The 20,521-nt window shown below is 35.6% G+C and overlaps 3 protein-coding genes across 3 annotated transcripts; 1 reads left to right on the top strand and 2 right to left on the bottom strand.

The window, feature by feature from the left end:
* Positions 1-3,288: 3,288 nt before the first annotated feature.
* On the bottom strand, positions 3,289-7,394 carry LOC109154894 (protein trichome birefringence-like 33). The gene is made up of 6 exons (XM_019302633.1): positions 7,305-7,394; positions 6,612-6,826; positions 5,561-5,732; positions 4,527-4,726; positions 4,149-4,307; positions 3,289-3,628 (listed from the first exon to the last, which is right to left on the bottom strand). Exons 1-6 carry the CDS (start codon positions 7,392-7,394, stop codon positions 3,289-3,291), a joined length of 1,176 nt encoding a protein of 391 aa, XP_019158178.1.
* Positions 7,395-14,474: 7,080 nt separating this feature from the next.
* LOC109154893 (uncharacterized mitochondrial protein AtMg00810-like) lies at positions 14,475-14,996 on the top strand. The gene has a single exon (XM_019302631.1). It carries the CDS (start codon positions 14,475-14,477, stop codon positions 14,994-14,996), a length of 522 nt encoding a protein of 173 aa, XP_019158176.1.
* Positions 14,997-15,870: 874 nt separating this feature from the next.
* LOC109154892 (protein trichome birefringence-like 33) lies at positions 15,871-19,137 on the bottom strand. The gene is made up of 6 exons (XM_019302630.1): positions 19,128-19,137; positions 18,566-18,782; positions 17,904-18,075; positions 16,748-16,947; positions 16,388-16,549; positions 15,871-16,224 (listed from the first exon to the last, which is right to left on the bottom strand). Exons 1-6 carry the CDS (start codon positions 19,135-19,137, stop codon positions 15,885-15,887), a joined length of 1,101 nt encoding a protein of 366 aa, XP_019158175.1. The 3' UTR covers positions 15,871-15,884.
* Between the last annotated feature and the right edge of the window lie 1,384 nt (positions 19,138-20,521).

The raw sequence follows: 20,521 nt of genomic DNA, 5'->3' as shown, positions 1-20,521 counted from the left end.
TGCCCACGGATATATCATTGGAAAGGAACCGAGTGCTCGTCAAGACGTTGCTTTCTTGCACGGGTCCCCACAGACGGCGCCAAAATGATACTGCTAATTCTACGTAAGCAATAGCTAAATAAACCCGAGACCAATTAAAGCAAGTAAATATCTTTATTGATCACGGTGAAGGCCTTAAGTACAATCTACTTGGTTGCTCTGAGTGCCGACTGACTGCGGTCGGGATTCTCTAACAACAACCTATCGATCGTCCAAAAGTCCCTCACACTGTAGCTACTGTGAGTATTTATAGCCGCTGCGCCGGGGACACAAATCCGGTCGTTCGGCATGCTCTCCACGTAGCCACCACGTGTCATCCTCCCGGATGCCCTGTCTGTCGTCGCAAGGAACCGCCACGTGTCCTTTGCCAGCTCTCACGCCAAAGGGCTACCGCTCGGTGGTCAACACTATCGGTTGGGCAACTCCCGGTCAGATCCCGACCGGGTTCCTCACAAGAAGCCCGACCTGTTACCTGCAAAGACAAGAAGAAAAAGACAAAGGCATACCAGCCGGGGTAAAATAATGCCGGTCGGGATATTCCATACCAGGAAACATAAGAATTAAATTACTTAAAAAATTAATTTAAAATGTTTAGTTCGTTTAAACTTTTCTATGAAAGTTTTTAAATCTCTAATATATCCTTGTTATATACTCATATTAAAAAAATTTTAAAAATATATTAAATAATTGATAAATAATATGCCAAAAAAAAATTCTAGTTTACAACAAGAATATTTGAAATGCAAACAGTATGCATTGTTATCCTTCGTATGGGTCAGAATGTAACTCAACTGAACATGAACCACAAATACTAGACCTTTGCTTACTGCGTCCAAGGAACCCCCCTCACTTTGAGAGGTAGCTCCCACACTATCGCTGGTGAGACTTGATCCCTGGTCATTCTTCCAAAGTTTCACCTCTATGACCAGTTGAGCTGCCCATGCGAGTAATTTGTCTAATTATTTACTGTGGCTTGTGGAGTTCACTTATTCAAATTATTATTAAATGCCTAACTGCTAAGAAGTAATAATAATTATAATAATAAGGCTAAAGTGTCATCCCGCACCATGAACCATTCATGATTATTCATGCTGCACCATGATCTTTAATTAGTGATATTTAGAGCCATAAACCATAATTTTTTTTTCGTCTAAAACTTTTTACAGGTTTCCTACAAGTTACCGGTAATAATATTGCTGATATAGAATTTTTTATTTTTTTTTTGGTATTTTTCTACTTTCGCCTTCGTATTATAATTTGTTTCATATTTTTCTTTTTTTTCCTAAATGTATAGGCCTGCTCTGCGTTTTTCGCTTCTCGTTTTTCCGATCAGGCCTGATATGTATAGGCCTGCTCTGCAGAGTTTGGTATCGGAGAAACGAGAAGCGAAAAACGCAGAGCAGGCCTATAAATTTAGGAAAAAAGAAAAATACGAAAAAAAATTATAATACGAAGGCGAAAGAAGAAAAGTACCAAAAAATTTTCATGTAAGCAATATTATTACCGGTAACCTGTGAGAAACCTGTAAAAAGTTCTAGATGGAAAATTTTTTATAGTTTATGGCTCTAAATATCACTTATTAAAGATCATGGTGCGGCATGAATAATCAGGAATGGTTCATGGTGCGGGATGACACTTTAGCCTAATAATAATAATAATAATAATAATAATAATAATAATAACAACAACAACAACAACAACAACAACAATAATAATAATAATAATAATAATAATAATAATAATAATAATAATAATAATTGTATGATGCAGCAGTCATGAAACAATGACCATCTTCATCTTAAACACTAATATCGGTCTGAGATTTTATTTTATTTTATTTATTTTAGTTTTATTATTATTATTACTATTACTATTACTATTACTATTACTATTACTACGAGGTTTTCAATTCAATACCAGTCATTCACGTACCAAAGATTAATGTTGAACACTATTATTATTAAATTTATTGGTTTTTTGAGTTTAATAAATTTGTTTGATATAGTAAGTTTTTTGTAAACACTAAAGTAATATGAAAAAAATAAATTATAAATCATTAAAATTAGTACTATCATTAATCAAACTAGGTACATAAAGTTCCAACGACAGAAAAAGTAACATTTGGGTTCTGCGCTGTTAACGACGAAGGAGTCTTTGTTGCAGCAAACGGCCAACTAGATTGCGTTCCCGAGGCCCGGTTTGTCGAAGCAATGGCGTGTTGCGAGGCTCTATCTTGGATCAAAAGCAAGATTTTATGCAACATTTGGGTCGAATCTGACATCCAAATGGTGGTTCAAGCATTAGTGGGAAAGGTTGTATCTCGGTCATATCTTTGGTGTAGTGTTAAGCTAAGTGTAGAGAACTCATTAATTCCACTGACTTAATTGTTCTATTAGATTCTTCCAAAAGGAAGAACCCACATCCCGGCCCGACAGAGCATTTGGGAGGATGTAAATCATGGTGACTTAACTAAACATGAACCACAAAGGCTAGACCAGTGCTCAATACGCACAAAGAGCCCCCCTCACTTTGAGAGGTTGCTCCCACACTGCTGCTGGTGAGATTCGATCCCTGGTCATTCTTCCAAAATTTCACCTCTATGCCCAGTTGAGCTACCCATGCGGGCTGTTCTATTAGATTCATTAGAAGGTCTGGAAATCAACCAACATAGTCTAAAGATACACAATTTATATACTAAATGTTCACAATTTACCTTTAAAAAATTCACAATTTGTGATGATCATGTATTGTATTCACAAATTCTTAAAACTTAGAAACATAATTTATATTCTAAAAGTTCACAACTCCAATACTAAAAGTACACAATTTAGGATCAGGGTTCACCTTGCAAGGTAGACCCTGGTCCATGGTGTAACAACTTGATTCTTGCAAAGCTAGCCTATAGTCAATCAGGTCCTAATGTTTTCCCATCTTATTCTTTAATTAATCAAGTGATTTGTTGCTTTAAATAAAAATAAATAAACAAATAACTGGGTTAATAAAGTTAGTCAAGAGTAATTTGACTGCTGCTCACTTTGAAAATATATTAAATTTACAATATATTTTCTTTACATAAAACTCCAACAAGACATTAAATTAAACATTTTATGTCGAAAATTTCTCTAAATTTATTCTCTTTGTCTTGAAAATAAAAAATAAAAAAGTATTATATCTTGAAATCTGTTGGAGAGTGGTAGAAAAAAGTGTATGGTATGTTCTATATTGTACAAAAATGTCCTTAATTAATTTTCAAGGATAGAAAAGTTTGGTGAACAAAAGCTCATTCCATGTATCTTGAACTCCAGGTAAACACCAATGGATACAATCTGAATAGCTCACAGGGTTTGCTAGTTGCTCAGCTGTCAATGGCGTCCATTGTTTCTTGTAAATTGATAAGTGACCATCCTTTCTATAATTTGAGAGTCTTGTAATGTTTAAGAATGTTATTTGCACATTCGAATTGCTAAGCGCCTCATCAATTACTCGCATTGTTTTCTTCAACGGTCTCGGTACGTCATAATTAAGATTTTCTACTAGAGTGGATTCATTGTAACAGTTACCTTTTTTATCGCCTCCCCATAAAACGTTCCTGTCAAGAACAAAATTGTAATATATATTATCAATTTAAGAAAATGTTATTATACTTAATTGATATTGTGCCTAACCTAAATTACTCCACGTGTTATTGTCACTTTTGATCTCACGAATTTGGTGAGTGATTTCAGGCTATAAAAATTGCTACACTAGGTGCATAACTTCTATTTTTCCTCCCAATGAAAGCTAGATAGCAACAAAGTCTATTAGATTTCACTAGAAATAAAGAGGGGAAAAAAAATAGAATGTGTATATCAACTACCAATATTCAAAGTGTCACCAAACTTATAGGATCAGAAGTGACAATTACTCTTACCCTATTATATCTTTAACACCGACTTTATATATTTCTGTCAAAATTTTAAAATATATTTCTTTAAAATTTTAATATTTCAACTTCATATATAGAGAGAGTAAACACAACTATCTAGTTGTATATATGTTTTTAATATATAATGTCAATTTTTTAAAAACAATGTCTAAAATACAATTTATTGTTTCACACTTTCACTTACCTTCCATGAGTTGGTGAGATGCTAGTGAAAAATGTCCTTGTTTTAGCTGGATCCATATTCTCTTCAACCCATTTCAACATACTCTCCAATGCCATACGATAAGCATCATCGGAGCGCACATCTATAATTTTTTTTACCTTGTCTTCAAATGATCCTTCTCTGTATTTTGATAAATGTTAAATGTTAAATTATGATCAAATTAAAAATTCTATAACAATATGACACTATATTACTATCTGAAAAGATTTAATTCACGAAATTTTAAACACTGTTGCTATTTCTGAACTATGATGCCTTATGGAAAAAAAAAAAAAAAAAAATCTCATAAAGATTTGTAAGAAATAATGGGCACATAAATATGAATATGTATGGACTTACAATATCTTGAAGTATTCGTCTTTATACCACCATAAGTAAGTGTGAAACACTAAAATATCAACTCCTCTCCAATGTTGTCCATGCTTGTTAATTGAATCTTTGCGAGCAATTCGTTCCTCCACTCTGTGCTTCCAAGGGTTGTCCGCGTTTGATTCCAGCAATAATGGACACCAGTAGAATTCAATCGTTGCATTGTATTCCTTAAATACATCAAAACAACAACACTATTATTCTCTCTGTTTGCAGGTCCTAACTGTAGGATACACCTTTAAGCCCCTACCATATTCAGACTAATCTCATTCGCATGGGACCGATCCAATTAAGGGCAAAGTGATGACTAGATTAATTTTTACATACGAGCAATATTGCAAAAATTCCGCCTAGGAACTGGCCCGCCGCGTAGTGTATCACCATAATCGATGGTTTAGGCAGCTGGCCCACTAGGCGGCCGATTAATCGCCGCCTAGGCACCCTAGACGCCCGAGAAGCACCTAACGATTTTTTCAACCATGCATACGAGAGGGGGTTCGAACTCCCAACCTCTCTTAGGGGATAAAGGTGCACGGTCACTCACGCCAACCAAGCTGGTTTCTATTTCTCTGTTCTTCTTCCAAATGGTTGAATCCCCAACCCCAAGACCCCCCATATTCCGACCCGACAGAGCATTTGGGAGGATGTAAATCACGGTGACTCAATGGCTCAGCAGACATGGCCAAATGTCAGTGCGCACAAGGGACCTGCCCACTTTGGACATAACCCCCACATTACCACCGCCCAATTCAAACGTTGTCCTCTTCTCCCAAATACTGTCTACTGACAATTGAGCTAAGCTCGTGCAGACATTATTCTCTATGTTCATTTGACTATCATGGTTGTCTTATTTTCTTAATTTAACAATTAGATCACTTTTAATTTTTATTTATTTTCAAATTAATCAAATATAAACAATAAAACTATAATGTTAAAAAAAATGAATAAATTGATGCAGAATTACAATTTTTATGGTTTTTATTTATAGAGAAATATTAAAATACCTTTGCTGTAAAAATAGTTCTTTGGCCAGCATCCTCAATGGATTTGGCATTATCTGGAATGAATTTCTGAAGAAGGCAGACCATGGAACCGTAGTGACCTCTACTTAGTGAATCGCCGACAAACATCATCCGTTTTCCTCTAAGAGCTTCAAGCATCATCGTACCATTAAAACTGCAAATTTATTAGTAAAGCCAAAAGTACACAAAATATCGTAATCATAAGTGTACTCTCTGTGAGTAGGTAAACTTTATGATTGCCACGTATATTATTGTTAGGCTAAGGCCGGTAAAAAGACCCGGTAGTTGAGGATTTGTTGAATGAAAGTTGGTAATGGATCAAATCCAGCAATCAATGATAAGATATATACATCGATACCGACCGTCTGTACGTCCATGGACTCGTTTATAGTCAGGTCAGGATCGAGCGGTTCGGGACCCGATCTACGGTTCAAAATAAGGGTGACGGGTCAAACCCGCCACCTTAGGCCTATAAAAGGGCTTTTTGGCCCTCTAGGAGGATTCCATTCACTCTCTACACCCACTCTCTCTCTTTACACAAGATCTCCCCCTTCCCTCTACAAAAATACAGAAGAATATATATGAATAAAATGCCCACTTTACTCTATATTCTTCTTGTTCATACACATTCATATTATATAGAGTATATACACTCTACGAGTACAACCGACCACCGGGAATTAGTACTATCAATCAACGTCTCAAAAATATGTAACGGTATAAGAAAATAAAATTGCGCATTTGCTACTATCTATAGCTTTTGGCGTAAGTGGTAAGCACTTATGCTAACAAGTGGTATCAGAGCCAGGTCACGGGACTTAAAAGATAGTCATGCACTTTATTAAGTGACATATTAGTGGCAAAAATAATCTTTGATGGACTAAAATTGTCACTTCGTGTATATATAACTTAGTAGTTAAAAGATGATCATACATATAACAGTCAGTATCACGAGTATAACTGGAAAAAAAAAACAAAAAAAAACAATTTTTCAAAAAGTTAATAACAAATAAAAATTTCTTTCGTGGCCTACCGAGGTATGGAGCAACCATGAGGCTGCCATTTCCAATGAAGATAATCCCTGTCGGGTCGGCCATGGGCTAAGCAGGTTTGTTGAGGTAGTAGATAAGGACACTCAGATTCCTTGTACAATGGATGAGATTCCTCGTCCCTAACCCACTGCCCGCTAAATATGTCGCACCCATTCTCGATCCTTCCAATTGCAAATGCCAGCCTATCCTCGGTCTTCTGCTCTAACACCAAAATCACCCAAAACAATTAAAAAAACAAATTTTAGAACATGATTTTTTTAAATATATAGATTTCTCAATTTACACCCGACTAATTCTAGCCTCCACGTCCTCTCTAGAGTCATGGAAGGAGGTTTATCGCGAGTCACACGAGCAACCTTTTCAATTAGTCCCCCGCCTTACTATGCACACAAGGGGTCAAACCCACACCTTACTCCAATATGGAGAGCCAAAATCCAATGATGCTTGAGGTGGGGTTCAAATTAACACTGTGCCCCTCTAGCCGTGACTTGAGGTCAGGTGATCAACCACTCAGACTAATCGAGTTTAACCCTCACCCCCTACCCCCAAAAAAACATGAAATTGTGTGGAGGGTATTATAAGAAACTCACTAATTGTGGAGGTAGCCAGGAGTAGGCAAAAGATGTGAATAATGAAGGTGAAAAGACAAGGGCATAAAAAGAAATGAACATAACCATGACTAGTAGTATGGAGAAGTAAGGGAGAAAGAAAGCTTTTCTAAGAAAGAAGAAGGGAGAAGATGACTCCAATTGCGTCGTCGTCATAGTTCAACCTTTTGCTTTTGTTATGTTTTTTTCAATGTTTTATACTAGGATTTCATGATTCTATGTACTATCAAAAATATGGAAATAATATGATGCACTGAATGAGCGAATGCACGTGAATTAAATATAATGTATTTGTACTCTATAGTAAGGGGACATTTGGTTGGCACAATGTGGGGTGAACAAACGATACTAATTTTGACGACAATCTCACTCAAGTTGATTAGGTAACCACAAGGTTTCAAGTTCGACTTTCAGTGGATTCAGCCTATTAAATTAGCCTTCTTTATTTAAACCGACCAGCTACCTCTTTACAGTCCTTTACCGACTAAGATCACAATGCAAGATTTACCGAGTACATACCTTTGATAACGGTTACTGGTTTCTCTCGTCACTCACAAGAAAAAAAACTATGCTTTTGTTTCCTCCAGGCTGTCACTTTGTATTAAAAGATATGAATAGAAGATTGGCAAATTTTGTAACAAATAAATGGGGTAAAAATGCAAGTAAGTTACAAGTTTACAGGTTTAACTCGTAGTGAGAGCGGTCTATTAACCTTCTTAGTTTGAATCGGTCAACTATGAAAATCTAGGGTGATTTATTTCATTATAGTCCTTTTGAAGATTAGGGTCACAAGGCAGGATTTATCCCATGCACATCACTGAATAGTAATTGCAGATTTTTCTCGTCGTAAAATTTGTTAGAAAATTGAAATGTAAGCGGCACACATTATTTTGAGTAGGTCCAGCATCTATTTGGGTACGTGGGTGAAAGTAGATTGAGATCATATGAATTTTCTATATTTATAAACTCAAAATGAATATTGAGTAAAAACGAAATATAATGTGGATTGAAATCATATGAATTTTCTATATTTATACACTCAAAATGAATGTTGAGTAAATAAGAAATGGATTCTTAAGTGTACCTATAAAGTTATGAAAGAGTGTTAAGAACGATTATGGAGGAGCCATTGTCAACATAAAAAAATGTATGAAAGATTAGATTCTCAATACAAAATTACTATTATAATGGAACCCTGAAATACACAAATAATATTCCACATCCAATCCTTCCAACAAACAACCCATAGATTACAATTGGTCTATATTAGTTGTATGTAGAGAATTAATATCATCATAAATGAATCAATCACAAAGAGAAACAAATCAGCAATAATTTCCTCTCTTTTTTCCTTTGCAAGAATCATTACACTATACAGAGATCTTCTCTTTCAACTTGCCACCCCAAAAATCTTTTTCAAAAAGGTTGAATTCCAACTCCAAGGAACCCCCACACCCCGGCCCGACAGAACATTTGGAAAGATGTAAATCATGATAACTCAATGGCTCAGCATACAAGGTCATATGTTAGTGCACACAAGGGATCTGTCAACTTTGTACATAATCCCCACACTGTCACCACCGAGATTCAAACCTTAGTCTTTTATTCCAAATAATACCTACTGAATCATTGAGCTAAGTCAGTGCGGGCAAAATAAGGTTGGCTACCACCCCAAAAATATGATCATGAGGAATGTGTATACAACTTTGGTAGTGGCAATACATGGGTGAGGAATGTGAGACAGCGGCATTACGTGGGCATCAATTTTAGCATTATTGTTTGCTTTTTTCCTACCATAAATAGAATGCATTACAAAGTAATTTAATATCATTAGAAGCAATAAACATTGTTAAGTCTTCTTTTTTCTTTTCTTCTCTCAAATTATCTATAAATATATTATATTTTAATATATCTAACATTTGGTATTAGAGCCTATCAACCTTCTAACCTCAAAATATTTTCAGTAGTGAGATATAGAAACGAATTTCAATATTATGTGGTCGGGTCCCAAATTGTATGAGAAACTCGATTATAATTATTGGCATATTATGTTGACCACACATTTTAAAGCACAAAATTTTTGGAGCTTTGTTGACTCCCGTCTACCAGATGGAGCTGATGCAGCCGCTATACGACGAGATCAATTGACCTTGGGAATTGGGACAGATTCACCAAGTTGTTGATTACTCCATTTTTTTAGCAATAAGCTGGTGCTGAAATTGCAAAGGAAACTTGGGACATCTTAAAGGTGTCTCACAAAGGAGTCGATCAGACACAAAAGTCCAAGTTGCAGTCGTTGAGAAAGTTGTATGATCGATGTGAGATGACCTCTACAGAGATAGTAGATATGTATTTCTCTGGTCTTATCAATTTGGCAAATAAGATGAGGTTATTTGGAGACATTATTGAAGATGATGCAGTGGTTGAAAAAGTTTTTTGAACTATGCCGATGAAGTATAATCATATGGTGATTCAATAACAGAGTCACACAAAACCGAGCTCTTATCAACTGTAGAGCTTAAAGGTATGATAGAAAGTCATATTGATAGGATTGCGTCAAAATCGAAACCTCTAGCAGAAGAAACTTTGAGGACGTGGTAACTCCATTCAAGGAAGAGGTAGAGGTAATACCAAACAAGGTAAATTTTTATTTCATTGCTACAATTGTGGCAATTATGGGCACAAGATTGCAGATTGTCGGTATAACGAGGATAATCGTGGAAATCAAGCAAACATTTTTGAAAAGTCTGGTGAGATTTCTATTGAACCTGAGACCTTAATTTTGACCAGTAATAGTTTTTCTATAGATGAAAATGTATGGTTTTTGGATACTGGTTGTAGTAACCATATGTGTGGGAAGAAAGAATTGTTTTCCGAACTAAATGAATCAGTTATGTCTTAAGGATGTTTGGCAATGAGTCAAAAATGTCAATTTTGGTAAAAAAGGTAAAAATCTCTACTCAACTAAAGAATGGTACTCACAATTTTATATCCGATGTTTTTTATGTTCTTAAACTACACTAAAATTTGTTGAGTATTCAATCATGCACTGTTTGTTTGCTTTAGTTCTGAAATTTGTGATGATAATTAGTTGTGGTATATGCGGTTTGGGCATTTTCATTTCTCTAGGTTAAATTCTCTAGCAAAAAAAGGAGATTATTTCTAATTGGAATAAGGGCCAAATTGGCCACTGAACGTAATGCGAAAGTGCAATCAGGCCACTGGACTAAAAAACATGCAATTACTCCCTTCAACGTCTCAAATGCATTCAATTTCACCTATTAGCCGGTTGCAAGCCCTTCTTTCCGGTGGATTGCTGACCAAGATGGTTACATGGCAATATTTATTGTTTTCCTTTATTTTCTTTTATTCTCCTTTCTTCATGCGTGTAAGAAACAAATCGGAATCCCCAAAGCCTTCAATCAGACATCAGAAATCAGCAAACCTCAGCTCCCTAAACATCTCACCCTCGCCTCCCCCTTTTTCTCTCACCCCATGAAAAGTGATACTAATTACTAAACCCCTACCTTAAATCATACAGCGTGTTCTTCCACCCTTCACTTGATATCAGCCTTAGTTTCTAATGTTTGCCACATCTTTTTAAAAATCTAAGCTTTTTGTTGAAAATACCCACAATTTCCCACGTGTTTCTTGGAGCTATCAAGAATTTTCCAGGAAAGAGATGCAGAATGCTCTGTTCTTTTGGAACTTTTAGTTATATTTTAGCTGTTATAGTTGTACTTCCTCTGCATTTTTGGGTTTTAAAATCTCTGGGTTTGATAGAACCAAGATTTGGGATTTTTGCATTTGTGTTCTTGGAGAAGTATGGCGGTGATGATGTTGATGGGTTTGTTGTTGGGGTAATTTAAGAGATCACGGAGATGTTAATGTACCTGTCTGGACTGTTGGTGGGAAGACCAGAGGTCGCCGGATCTCCTTGTTGCTGTCGTCGTTCGGCGCTGTTGTTGCTGGTTCGTCGGAGCATCACCGGAGGTCGCCGCCATCCGCACAAGGGGGCATGATGACGGCCGGAGAAGTCTGCTTCACTGTGTACTTGATAGAGGGCGCCGAGAAACCCCCATGCATCAAAGATCGGTCTCCAAAGCCGAAGTCGAAAACCACCTTGAGGGCCGTCGGAGAAGAAACCACGTCGCCCCACGCCCAAAATCTGTACGAACTCTAAAGCGGAGGGGAAACCCACCTAGAACTCTAGAAGAAGCACTTGCTGCTTGAGAAACGTACTGCCCTGAATGTAGATGAGCTTAGACTGCCAAAATGAATGAATTTCTATCCGATTCTTATGGTTTTTGTCCTCCATTTGATGTTAATATGATTTTGAGTGAGGAGGCTTGCAAAGAGTACTGCACAAATCGAAGAAACAGAGCTTTGGATATAAAAGATGCATGTTGTTGGAAAAGAAAGCAGCAAATTAACGACAGATTAAGAGCTTGAAATCTATGGGCCGGGATGAAGAGAAGAAAAGAGAAGAGAAATGGACACGCTGGAAGAAAGGAAAACAAAAGGAAAAGAAAAAAAATTCCCATGTCATCATCCATGTCAACAAGTAACCGGAAATAAAGGGTGGGAACCGGCTATCTTGTGAAATTGAATGCATTTGGAGGGTTGAGGGGAGTAATTGCACTTTTTTTAGTTCAGTGGTTCAATTGCACTTTTGCGTCACGTTCAGTGGCTAATTTGACCTTTATTCCTTTCTAATTTACCTGTTGTAATATCCATTATTGTATTTGTGAGATTTGTTTGATTGGGAAAAAACATAGAGACCCTTTTCATATGGGAAAGTCAAAGAGACCCACAACATAGTTGGAGCTAACGTTGTTTTCTCAAATCTATGTTCATTAGAGGTTTCTTCACATAGAGGTTGTAAGTACTTTGTTACTTTTCATTAGTGATGTTAATATGAAAATATGTGTTTATTTTCTGAAACAAATGTCATATGCTTGTGTTATTTTCAAATAATTTAAGATTTTTGTTGAAAAGTAGAGTGAGTATTGTTGGACATTTCGTTGGTAAAAACCCAATAATAATCCTACGAAAAGATTATTATTTTATGGAAGAATCGGGAAGGAAAGGGTGAAGAGATATAGCTCGGGTTTGGTGTAGGTTGTTAGCACGAGTCAAGCGAATCACTCTTTCCTTAAAACCTTATTTGCTACCTCCCACAAGTGCTAGGAGCGTTGTAGCCTAGGTTTTTCAGGATAAAATGTGCTATAGTTCAACGTTTGAGCACCCAAACTTTGAACCCGGCGAACAAGAGCAAGGCTTAAAACACAGTAGGCTAAAGGAAGGAGTAGAAGCAGGGATTTTGGAGCTGAAAACTATGGTTTCTTGTTCTTAAAATTTTGCTGCTCTTAGCCCTTCTTATATAGGGATGAAGGAATGAATAACATTTATCATGGCCTTTAAAACTAAGATTAATTAGGTCTTTGTAACACCTGAAACAACAGCCCATTACCAGCGATTTAAATTCAAAATTCAAGATTGGAGTTAATTAGAAAATTAATTCTGTAACAGATGAATTTAATCTCACAACGGGTTGTTGGCGAACATGATTACTTCTTTCGGCCCGCGTTGCTCTTGGCCTGCTGGCGTACACGAGTCAAGCCTGAATCAAGCCTTTTCAGGCTCAGTTTGGGATTTGATTTGCCCCCCCCCCCCCCCCTCTGCGCCCCTCCCATGCGCGAGAGAGAGCCTCTATGCTATACAATTCAATATGCCTTAGAAAGACTCTTGTATAAATAGGAGAGCAAATCCACTTCTCAAACCAATAGGGGACAAAAGCTCATTCATTTTCCCTTCATTTTTCCAACTTAATGGGTCTACTTTGAGACTCAATTTTTCATTCACCCATTATCCATTTTGAGTGTACAATATATCAATCGTCTCACTACGAAAAACCCGAATCCACTTTGACTCGACCCAAATCAAAAGTGGACCCCACTAATAATTGTATCAGAAAATAGCCACTTAATATGCCATTTTATGCAATTTTAAGCTATTTTTTTCCAACAAGTATTAAATTAAAATCTTGAGAATTGATTGAGGTACAGAATATATTGCTTGTGATGATTTTCTAAAGGAAAAGGGTATTCAACACCATATGACAATCAGGTACACTCCACAACAAAATGGGGTGATTGAGAGGAAAAATAGATCTATCATGGATATGGTGAGATACATATTGAAATCTAAAAATCTACCTAAGTCTTTTTGGGCAGAAGTTGTTTCTTGTTTTATTTATATGTTGAACGGTTGTCCAACTAAAAGTGTTCATGATAAGACACATGAGAAATCTTGGAGTGGGAAAAAAATCCTCTATAAGAGATCTCAAAGTTTTTGGATGTTTGGCATATGCACATGCGCTAGATCAATTGAGATAGAAGTTGGATGATAATGGTGTGAAGTGTATTTTCATCGATTACAATGATCTTCAAAGGCTTATAAACTATACAATCCTGAAACTTAAAAGGTTGTTATAAGTCGTGATGTCAATTTTGATGAATATGGTGCCTGAGATTGGTCGACTAAAGAAGAAATGTCAGTTGTTGTTCCTATTGCTCCAAAAAAATATTGTTGATGAGCAACCGGTTCCAGACAATGTTCAATCTCCTTCATAGCCAGAGTCATCAGTTTGAAGATCTCAACACAAGAGCCACTTACCAGCTTGCTTGCATGATTATGTTTTGGGTAATGATAATGACATGTATGATGAAGAAATTGTTCCGTTTGCTCTTTTTGAAGATTGTGACCCTATATCCTTTGAGAAAGTTGCCACATAAACTCATTGGCTTAAGGCGATAAATGAGGAGATTCATGCCATTGAAAAGAATGGCACTTGGGAGTTGACAAAATTACCTCTCGAAAAGAATCCAATTGGATTAAAGTGTGTCTACAGAACAAAATACAAGTCAAATGAAGAAATTGACCGTTTTAAGGCATGGTTAGTAACATATGGTTATAAGCAAGAACTAGGTATTGATTATTTTGAGATTTTTGCTGCAATAAGTAAACTTGATACAGTTCTAATGATTATTTCTCTTACTGCTCAAAATGATTGGAAATTGCCGGCATCAAATGGATGTCAAGTCTGCTTTTTTGAATGGTTTTATTTAAGAAGAAATATATGTTGAGCAACATGCAAGATTTTTTAAGAAAGGGGAGGGGAATAATGTTTACATATTAAGAAAGGGTTTATATGGCTTAAAACAAACACCTAGGATGTGGTATAGTTGCATTCACACTTACTTTGGTGAAAGTGGTTTTATGAGATGTCCTCATGAGCATACTCTGTATGTCAACACGGATTCTGGAGATATTGTTATAATATGTCTATATGTTGATGATTTGATTTTTACTGGAAACAACTTGAAATTAATCTCAGAATTTAGGGAGGCACTCATTAAGAGATATGAAATGACTGATATGGGTCTTATGTGTTACTTTCTCGGTCTTGAAGTTGTTCAGATAGATAGTGGAATCTTTATATCACAAAAGAAATATGTTGTTGATATTTTGAAAAAGTTCAAACTCGAAAATTCTAAACCAGTTTCAACTCCGGTATATGAAAAGTTGAATGTATCCAAAGATGGGTATGGTAAGAATGTGAATTTTACTTCTTATAAAAGTTTAAATGGGAGTTTGAGGCATATAGTGGCTATAAGGTTGGATATTTCTTTTGGAGTTGGAATACTTAGTAGATTCATGGCGGAACCAAAAGAATCACAAAGGGCTAAAGCATAGCAAATTCTGAGATGTCAAAGGTACGAGTAGTGATGGAATTGTTTACTCTACTAATGAAGTTGTGAAACTTGTTGGATATACAGACAGTGATTGGGCTGGAGATGTTGAGACTAGAAAAAACACATCAGGATATGCATTCTATCTTGGTTTCTGTTATATTTTTTTTGGTTTTTAAAGAAGCATCAAATTGTAGCACTTTTAATCGAAGAAGCTAAATACATTGCAGCAGCAAATGGTGATACTCAAGCGATTTGGTTGAGGAGAACTTTGAAGTTTTTACAACACAACCAAGAAACACCTTCAACTATTTTAATTTCTATGACAATAAGTCTGCAATTTTGTTATCTAAGAATCATGTCTTTCATGATCGCAACAAACACATTTATATCAAGTATCACAAAATTATAGAGTGGTTGCTTAAAAACAAATCAACATTGAGTACTGTTCAAGTTAGTGTCAAGTTGCAGGTATTTTTACGAAACCTTTGAAGACAAAATCATTTTTGAAATTGAAGAAGATGATTGGATTGGTTAACATTTCCGACTTGGTTTAAGAGAGAAAATGTTATAATATTAAATCAAGTCAAATAATAAACATTAAGACATACATGGGTGAGGAATGTGAATACAACTTCTGTAGTGACAATACACGGGTGGGGAATGTGAAGGGTAGCATTATGTAGGCCTCAATTTTAGCATTATTGTTTGCAATTTTTTTTCCTGCTATAAATAGAATGTATTACAAAGCATTTCAATATCATGAGAAATAATAAACATTTTCAAGTCTTCTGGTCTCTTTTCTTCTCTCAAATTATCTATAGATATATTATATTTTAACATATCTAACAAAATGCAATTAAAATGCGAGGAAAAAAAAAAAAGCAAAAAATTAAGGGTAGAAAAGCTTGGTAAATAAAAGTTCATTCCAAGTATCTTGAAGGCCAGGCATGCACCAATGGACACAATCGGCATAGCTGGTTCGATTCGCTATTTGCTCTGGGGTTAAAGGGACCCATTGCTTCTTGTATATTGATGTGTGTGCATCTCTCCTATAACTTGATAGTTGTGTGATGTTTAGAAGTGTGATCGGAACTTTCAATTTTCGAAACACATCTTCGATCACTTGCATTATGCTTTTTTGGTTATCCGATCCCCAGTAGTTAGAATCTTCTATTAACGTCGTCTGGTTGTAACAATTCTCATCCAGATCTCCTCCCCAATCTATTCCCCTAGAAAATGAAAACAATAAAATTATGAGGTTAAAAGTTCAAATTCATGTGCATGCAACAATATCTTTAGGAGAGCTGTTCTAGATGAGGCCCACCAAAATTCGATTAGCTTAGTCTAGGACGGATATCATTGCAATGATTGTGTGAGTGTTTACATACTCACTTTTCATGAGAAGGGGACATGCTAGTGAAAAAGACTCTTGTTCGCTTTGGATCCATATTTTTCTTCACCCATCTCAGCATGCTTTTCATTGCCATACGGTAAGCATCCTCCGTTGATACCATTGCTATATCTTTCTCCTTATCTTCAATTGTCCCTGATTGCCTGCAAATAATAAAAAAATAATAATAATAACAACGGAATTCCGTGAATCAAACGTGTTGTTAAAATTTTTACTAACAACAACGGAATTACTTATATTTTTCATAGAAGAATAAGTAAATAGATTAATATTACAATAACTTTTTAAAAAAAAATATTGAAATATTTTGCAATATTAAAGCGTGGCGTATAATTACTTACAAGATTTTGAATTCTAGACCAGTAATCCACCAGAGGTAAGTGTTGAACACCATTATATCAACATCTTTCCAATGTTTGCCATGCTTATTTATGGAACCTTTGCGGACAACTCTGTCTTCTATCCTATGTATGACAGCATCATCCGAATTCGATTCCAGGAGGAATGGTGCCCAGTAGAACTCAATTGTTGCATTATAATTCTGTATTTAATACGATTGTTACTTTTATATTATTCGAGAACAACCTTGATAACCAAATTTTTTTCGAGTTATAGCGATATAGCTAACTCTTTATGGTTTACATCCAAAACTCTTAAAATGGAGTAGGGGATTTTTTTAAAGAATGTTAGCTAAATCTAAGTTAGCGGGTTAAGGTAAAAATAACCACTTATAACTCTAGACTAGAAGGAAAAAAAAAAAAAAAAAAAAAAAATTAAAGAAAAAAAGTGGATACATTTGTAATGAAGCAGAAAATATGTTATATCACTATAACTCGTGTAAAATGTAGGTAGATATACACGGAAAAACACAATAGGAAAAATTGTAAAAAAATCCCACTATAATATGTCAATTATCAATGTCCCTCGCATATTATAGAGGGGCATTTTTTACAATTTTCTCAAAGAATTATTATTTTATTGAGATTAGCAAACACAAGGACGAATGAATTTTACAATATACGTTACAATGGGATTTAATAATTTTAATTTGTATATACTATACAATTTAATAAATTTTAAAAAGGCTCTTGTATAAATAGTGGTATAAACTCACTTTCCAAACAAATGTGGGAAAAACGTTACGTTAAAGTCTTTCCCCTTCATTTTTTCAACTCAAATGAGTCTTCTTTGAGAATAAATTTCTCATTCACCCATTATCCGTTTTGAGCGAACAATATATCATTCTTTTCGTCTCACTACGAAAACCCATAGCCATTTACCCGACCCAAATCGAAAGTGAACCTCACTAATATTTGTACCACAAAATAGCTACTTATTATGTCATTTTCAAGCTATTTTTCCAGCATAAAATATGTCATTTTCCTTTGAAACGAAAAAAGAATGTACGCTCAAGAAGAGTTTGAGTAGTTTAATTAAGTATGAGGTCAAGAATTCGAGCATATATATTTATAGATTGTGATATTGTTAGGCTCTCACCTTGGCTGTGAAAACAGTGAGTGAACCATTCTCCTTGATGGATTTTGCAGTCTCAGTAATGATTCTATGGAGAAGACAAACCATGGAAACAAACTGTCCCCTGTTCAAGGAATCTCCCACAAACATCATCCTCTTTCCTCGAAGGCTTTCCAGCATCAATGTCGCATTGAATCTGCAACAATACAAATTCACACCCCATTAGATTTAGAGTAATGTTATATACCAAGAAATTATATATTGTAAAGGATCGGAATTACAACTACATCCAACCAAATCGTCTGTAAATGTAAAAACAACTATAATAATTGAGAAATTAAAAATAAAAGGCCATGTTAGTTGATAGCTGTTAGCTGATTGTGTTAATTAGAGGGTATAACTAGTTGATAACATTAATTGTTGTAGAAGAGTGTTTGGTAAATTAGCTATTAGCTGATAGCTGTTTGGTATAATTTCTTTTCTAAAAAAAAAACCTAATTGAAAAAGTTGTTTGAAGTAGCTTTTTGAATTTTAGCATTTTAGAGTTGCAAAAAGCTAATTAACCGAACACTTATATTGATATTTTAACTAAATCAAACAATTAATAGTGATGAAAAAAACCAAAATTGACCTAACCTATAGGCCAATTTTTTACCAAACAGGGCCAAAAACAAATTGGTAGTTACCTAGGAAGAGAGCAACCATGGGGCTGCCATCTCCAGTACTGGTAATCCCTGTCGGGGCGACCGTGTTCTTGGCAAGTTAATTGCGGCGGTATGTACGGACACTCTTGTTCCTCGTACAACGGCCTGTTCTCCTCGTCTCGGACCCACCTCCCGCTGAAAACGTCGCAACTTTCTTCTATTTCTCCGATGGCAAATGCCAATTTGTGTTTGTTCTTCTCTAACCATAAAAGAACCAAGAAAAGAAAAACGTAATTAGTAAATAGCTTAATAACTCAATATATTATTAAGTAAATTTCTATACTATAATATGTGATGGTGTTGTTTGATTGGTTAAATTGTATTGCGTATATGTTTTATTAGTAATATACAAAGAGAATAATATATTTTTATCTACTGCACCGTAAAAATTTTTAGAGTCATGCATCCATAAATAAGACTAGTCAAGGGAGGAGGTAAATCACGAATCGCATGAACAGCACACAATGAGCCAAACTTACACCCTATTCTAATCCGGGGAGCCCGACCAATTCTAATGATGTTTGAGGTGGGTTAGAACTCCCACCCTGCCGCATCTAGTCATGCCTTAAAGTCAAATGATTAATCACTCGTACTAATCTGGTTTAAACCCCCCCCCCCTCACCCCACCCCACCCCACCCTCCCCTCCAAAAAAAACATGAATTTGTGGGTAGGGTATTATAAGAGCATCTGCATCTGTTAGGTTTCTGCACAATATTTTACGAGGCCATGTAAGAAAGAGAGAAAATAGAAGAAAAAAAAAAGGGTTGAAGTCAGAGTTGCCTCCAACTGGTGCCACACGGGCCCGCCTGTTGGAGCGCGCAGTGCACTCCACACGTGCAATTTCACCTTTTTTTTATTCTCTCCTGCAAAAATTATATTTTTTGCAGGAAAAAAAAATCTTACAAAAATTCATGTTCCACATTAGACAAAAATTAATTACTCAATTTTTCACTGTTCTAAAAATCAAGAAAAGTCTACTGCCGGTGATGTTCTAAAAAACTCACTGATTGTGGAGCTGGTAGCCAGGAGTAGGCAAAAGATGGGAATACTAAAGGTGAAAACACAAGGACATAAAAATAAATGAACATAACCATGACTAGAAGTATGGAGAAGTAAGAGAGAAAGAAAGCTTTTCTAAGAAAGAAGGGAGAAGATGACTCCAATTGCATCGTCGTCATAGTTCAACCTTTTGCTTTTGTTATGTTTTTTTTTTTCAATGTTTTATACTAGGATTTCATGATTCTATGTACTATCGAAAATATGGAAATAATATGATGCACTGAATGAGCGAATGCACATGCATGAATTAAATATGGTGTATTTGTACATTATTGTAAGGGAACATTTTGTTGGCACAATGTGAGGTGAACAGAGGATACCAATACCAGCAGCAATCCCAATCAAGTTGACTTGATAACCACAAGATTCCAAGTTTGATTCTTAGTAGGAACAGTTTTTTTTTTTTTTTTTTTGACTCAGGGTTTTCATCGTCGGACAAAATGACTAATTTTTTCGCTGGATCGTAGACACCTCTATTGGGTGGGACAATTGGCCTGGAGATTTAAGACTGATTCATACTCAGTGAGAGCAGTAGTCTATTGTCCTTCTTGATTTGAGCCGATCAATTACTTCTTGCCGTCCTTTGCCAATCAGGGTCACAATGCAGGATTTACCTAGTTCATACACCCTCAAGTAACGATTACACGTTTCCCTCGTCACTAGCAAAAAAAAAAAAAAAAAAAAAAAAAAAACTATATGTTTTTTGATTCCTCCAGACTGTCACTTTGTATATAAATAGAAGATTGGTAAAATTTGTAACAAATAAATAGGGTAAATATTGGGGAGCTCCTATCAAGTAAGTTAATTACAAGTTTGACTTGGGGGTTAGGAGCGCCCTATTGACCCTCTAAGTTTGAAGAAGTCAACTATGAACAATT

Source organism: Ipomoea nil, unplaced genomic scaffold (assembly GCF_001879475.1).
Source record: "Ipomoea nil cultivar Tokyo-kokei standard unplaced genomic scaffold, Asagao_1.1 scaffold2662, whole genome shotgun sequence".
Classification (NCBI taxonomy): domain Eukaryota; kingdom Viridiplantae; phylum Streptophyta; class Magnoliopsida; order Solanales; family Convolvulaceae; genus Ipomoea; species Ipomoea nil.
Note: the sequence above shows the minus strand (reverse complement) of the source record. Positions and strands in the feature narration are given on the sequence as shown.

Coding starts and splice junctions, on each gene's coding strand:
- LOC109154894 (XM_019302633.1), bottom strand. CDS start 7,394: ATGACGACGACGCAATTGGAGTCATCTTCTCCCTTCTTCTTTCTTAGA. Junction 6,827..7,304: donor TCTCCATACTACTAGTCATG/GTTATGTTCATT, acceptor GTGTTAGAGCAG/AAGACCGAGGATAGGCTGGC. Junction 4,727..5,560: donor GAACTATTTTTACAGCAAAG/GTATTTTAATAT, acceptor GATGTATTTAAG/GAATACAATGCAACGATTGA.
- LOC109154893 (XM_019302631.1), top strand. CDS start 14,475: ATGTGGTATAGTTGCATTCACACTTACTTTGGTGAAAGTGGTTTTATG.
- LOC109154892 (XM_019302630.1), bottom strand. Junction 16,948..17,903: donor TCACTGTTTTCACAGCCAAG/GTGAGAGCCTAA, acceptor TATTAAATACAG/AATTATAATGCAACAATTGA. Junction 16,550..16,747: donor GGTCTAGAATTCAAAATCTT/GTAAGTAATTAT, acceptor TATTATTTGCAG/GCAATCAGGGACAATTGAAG.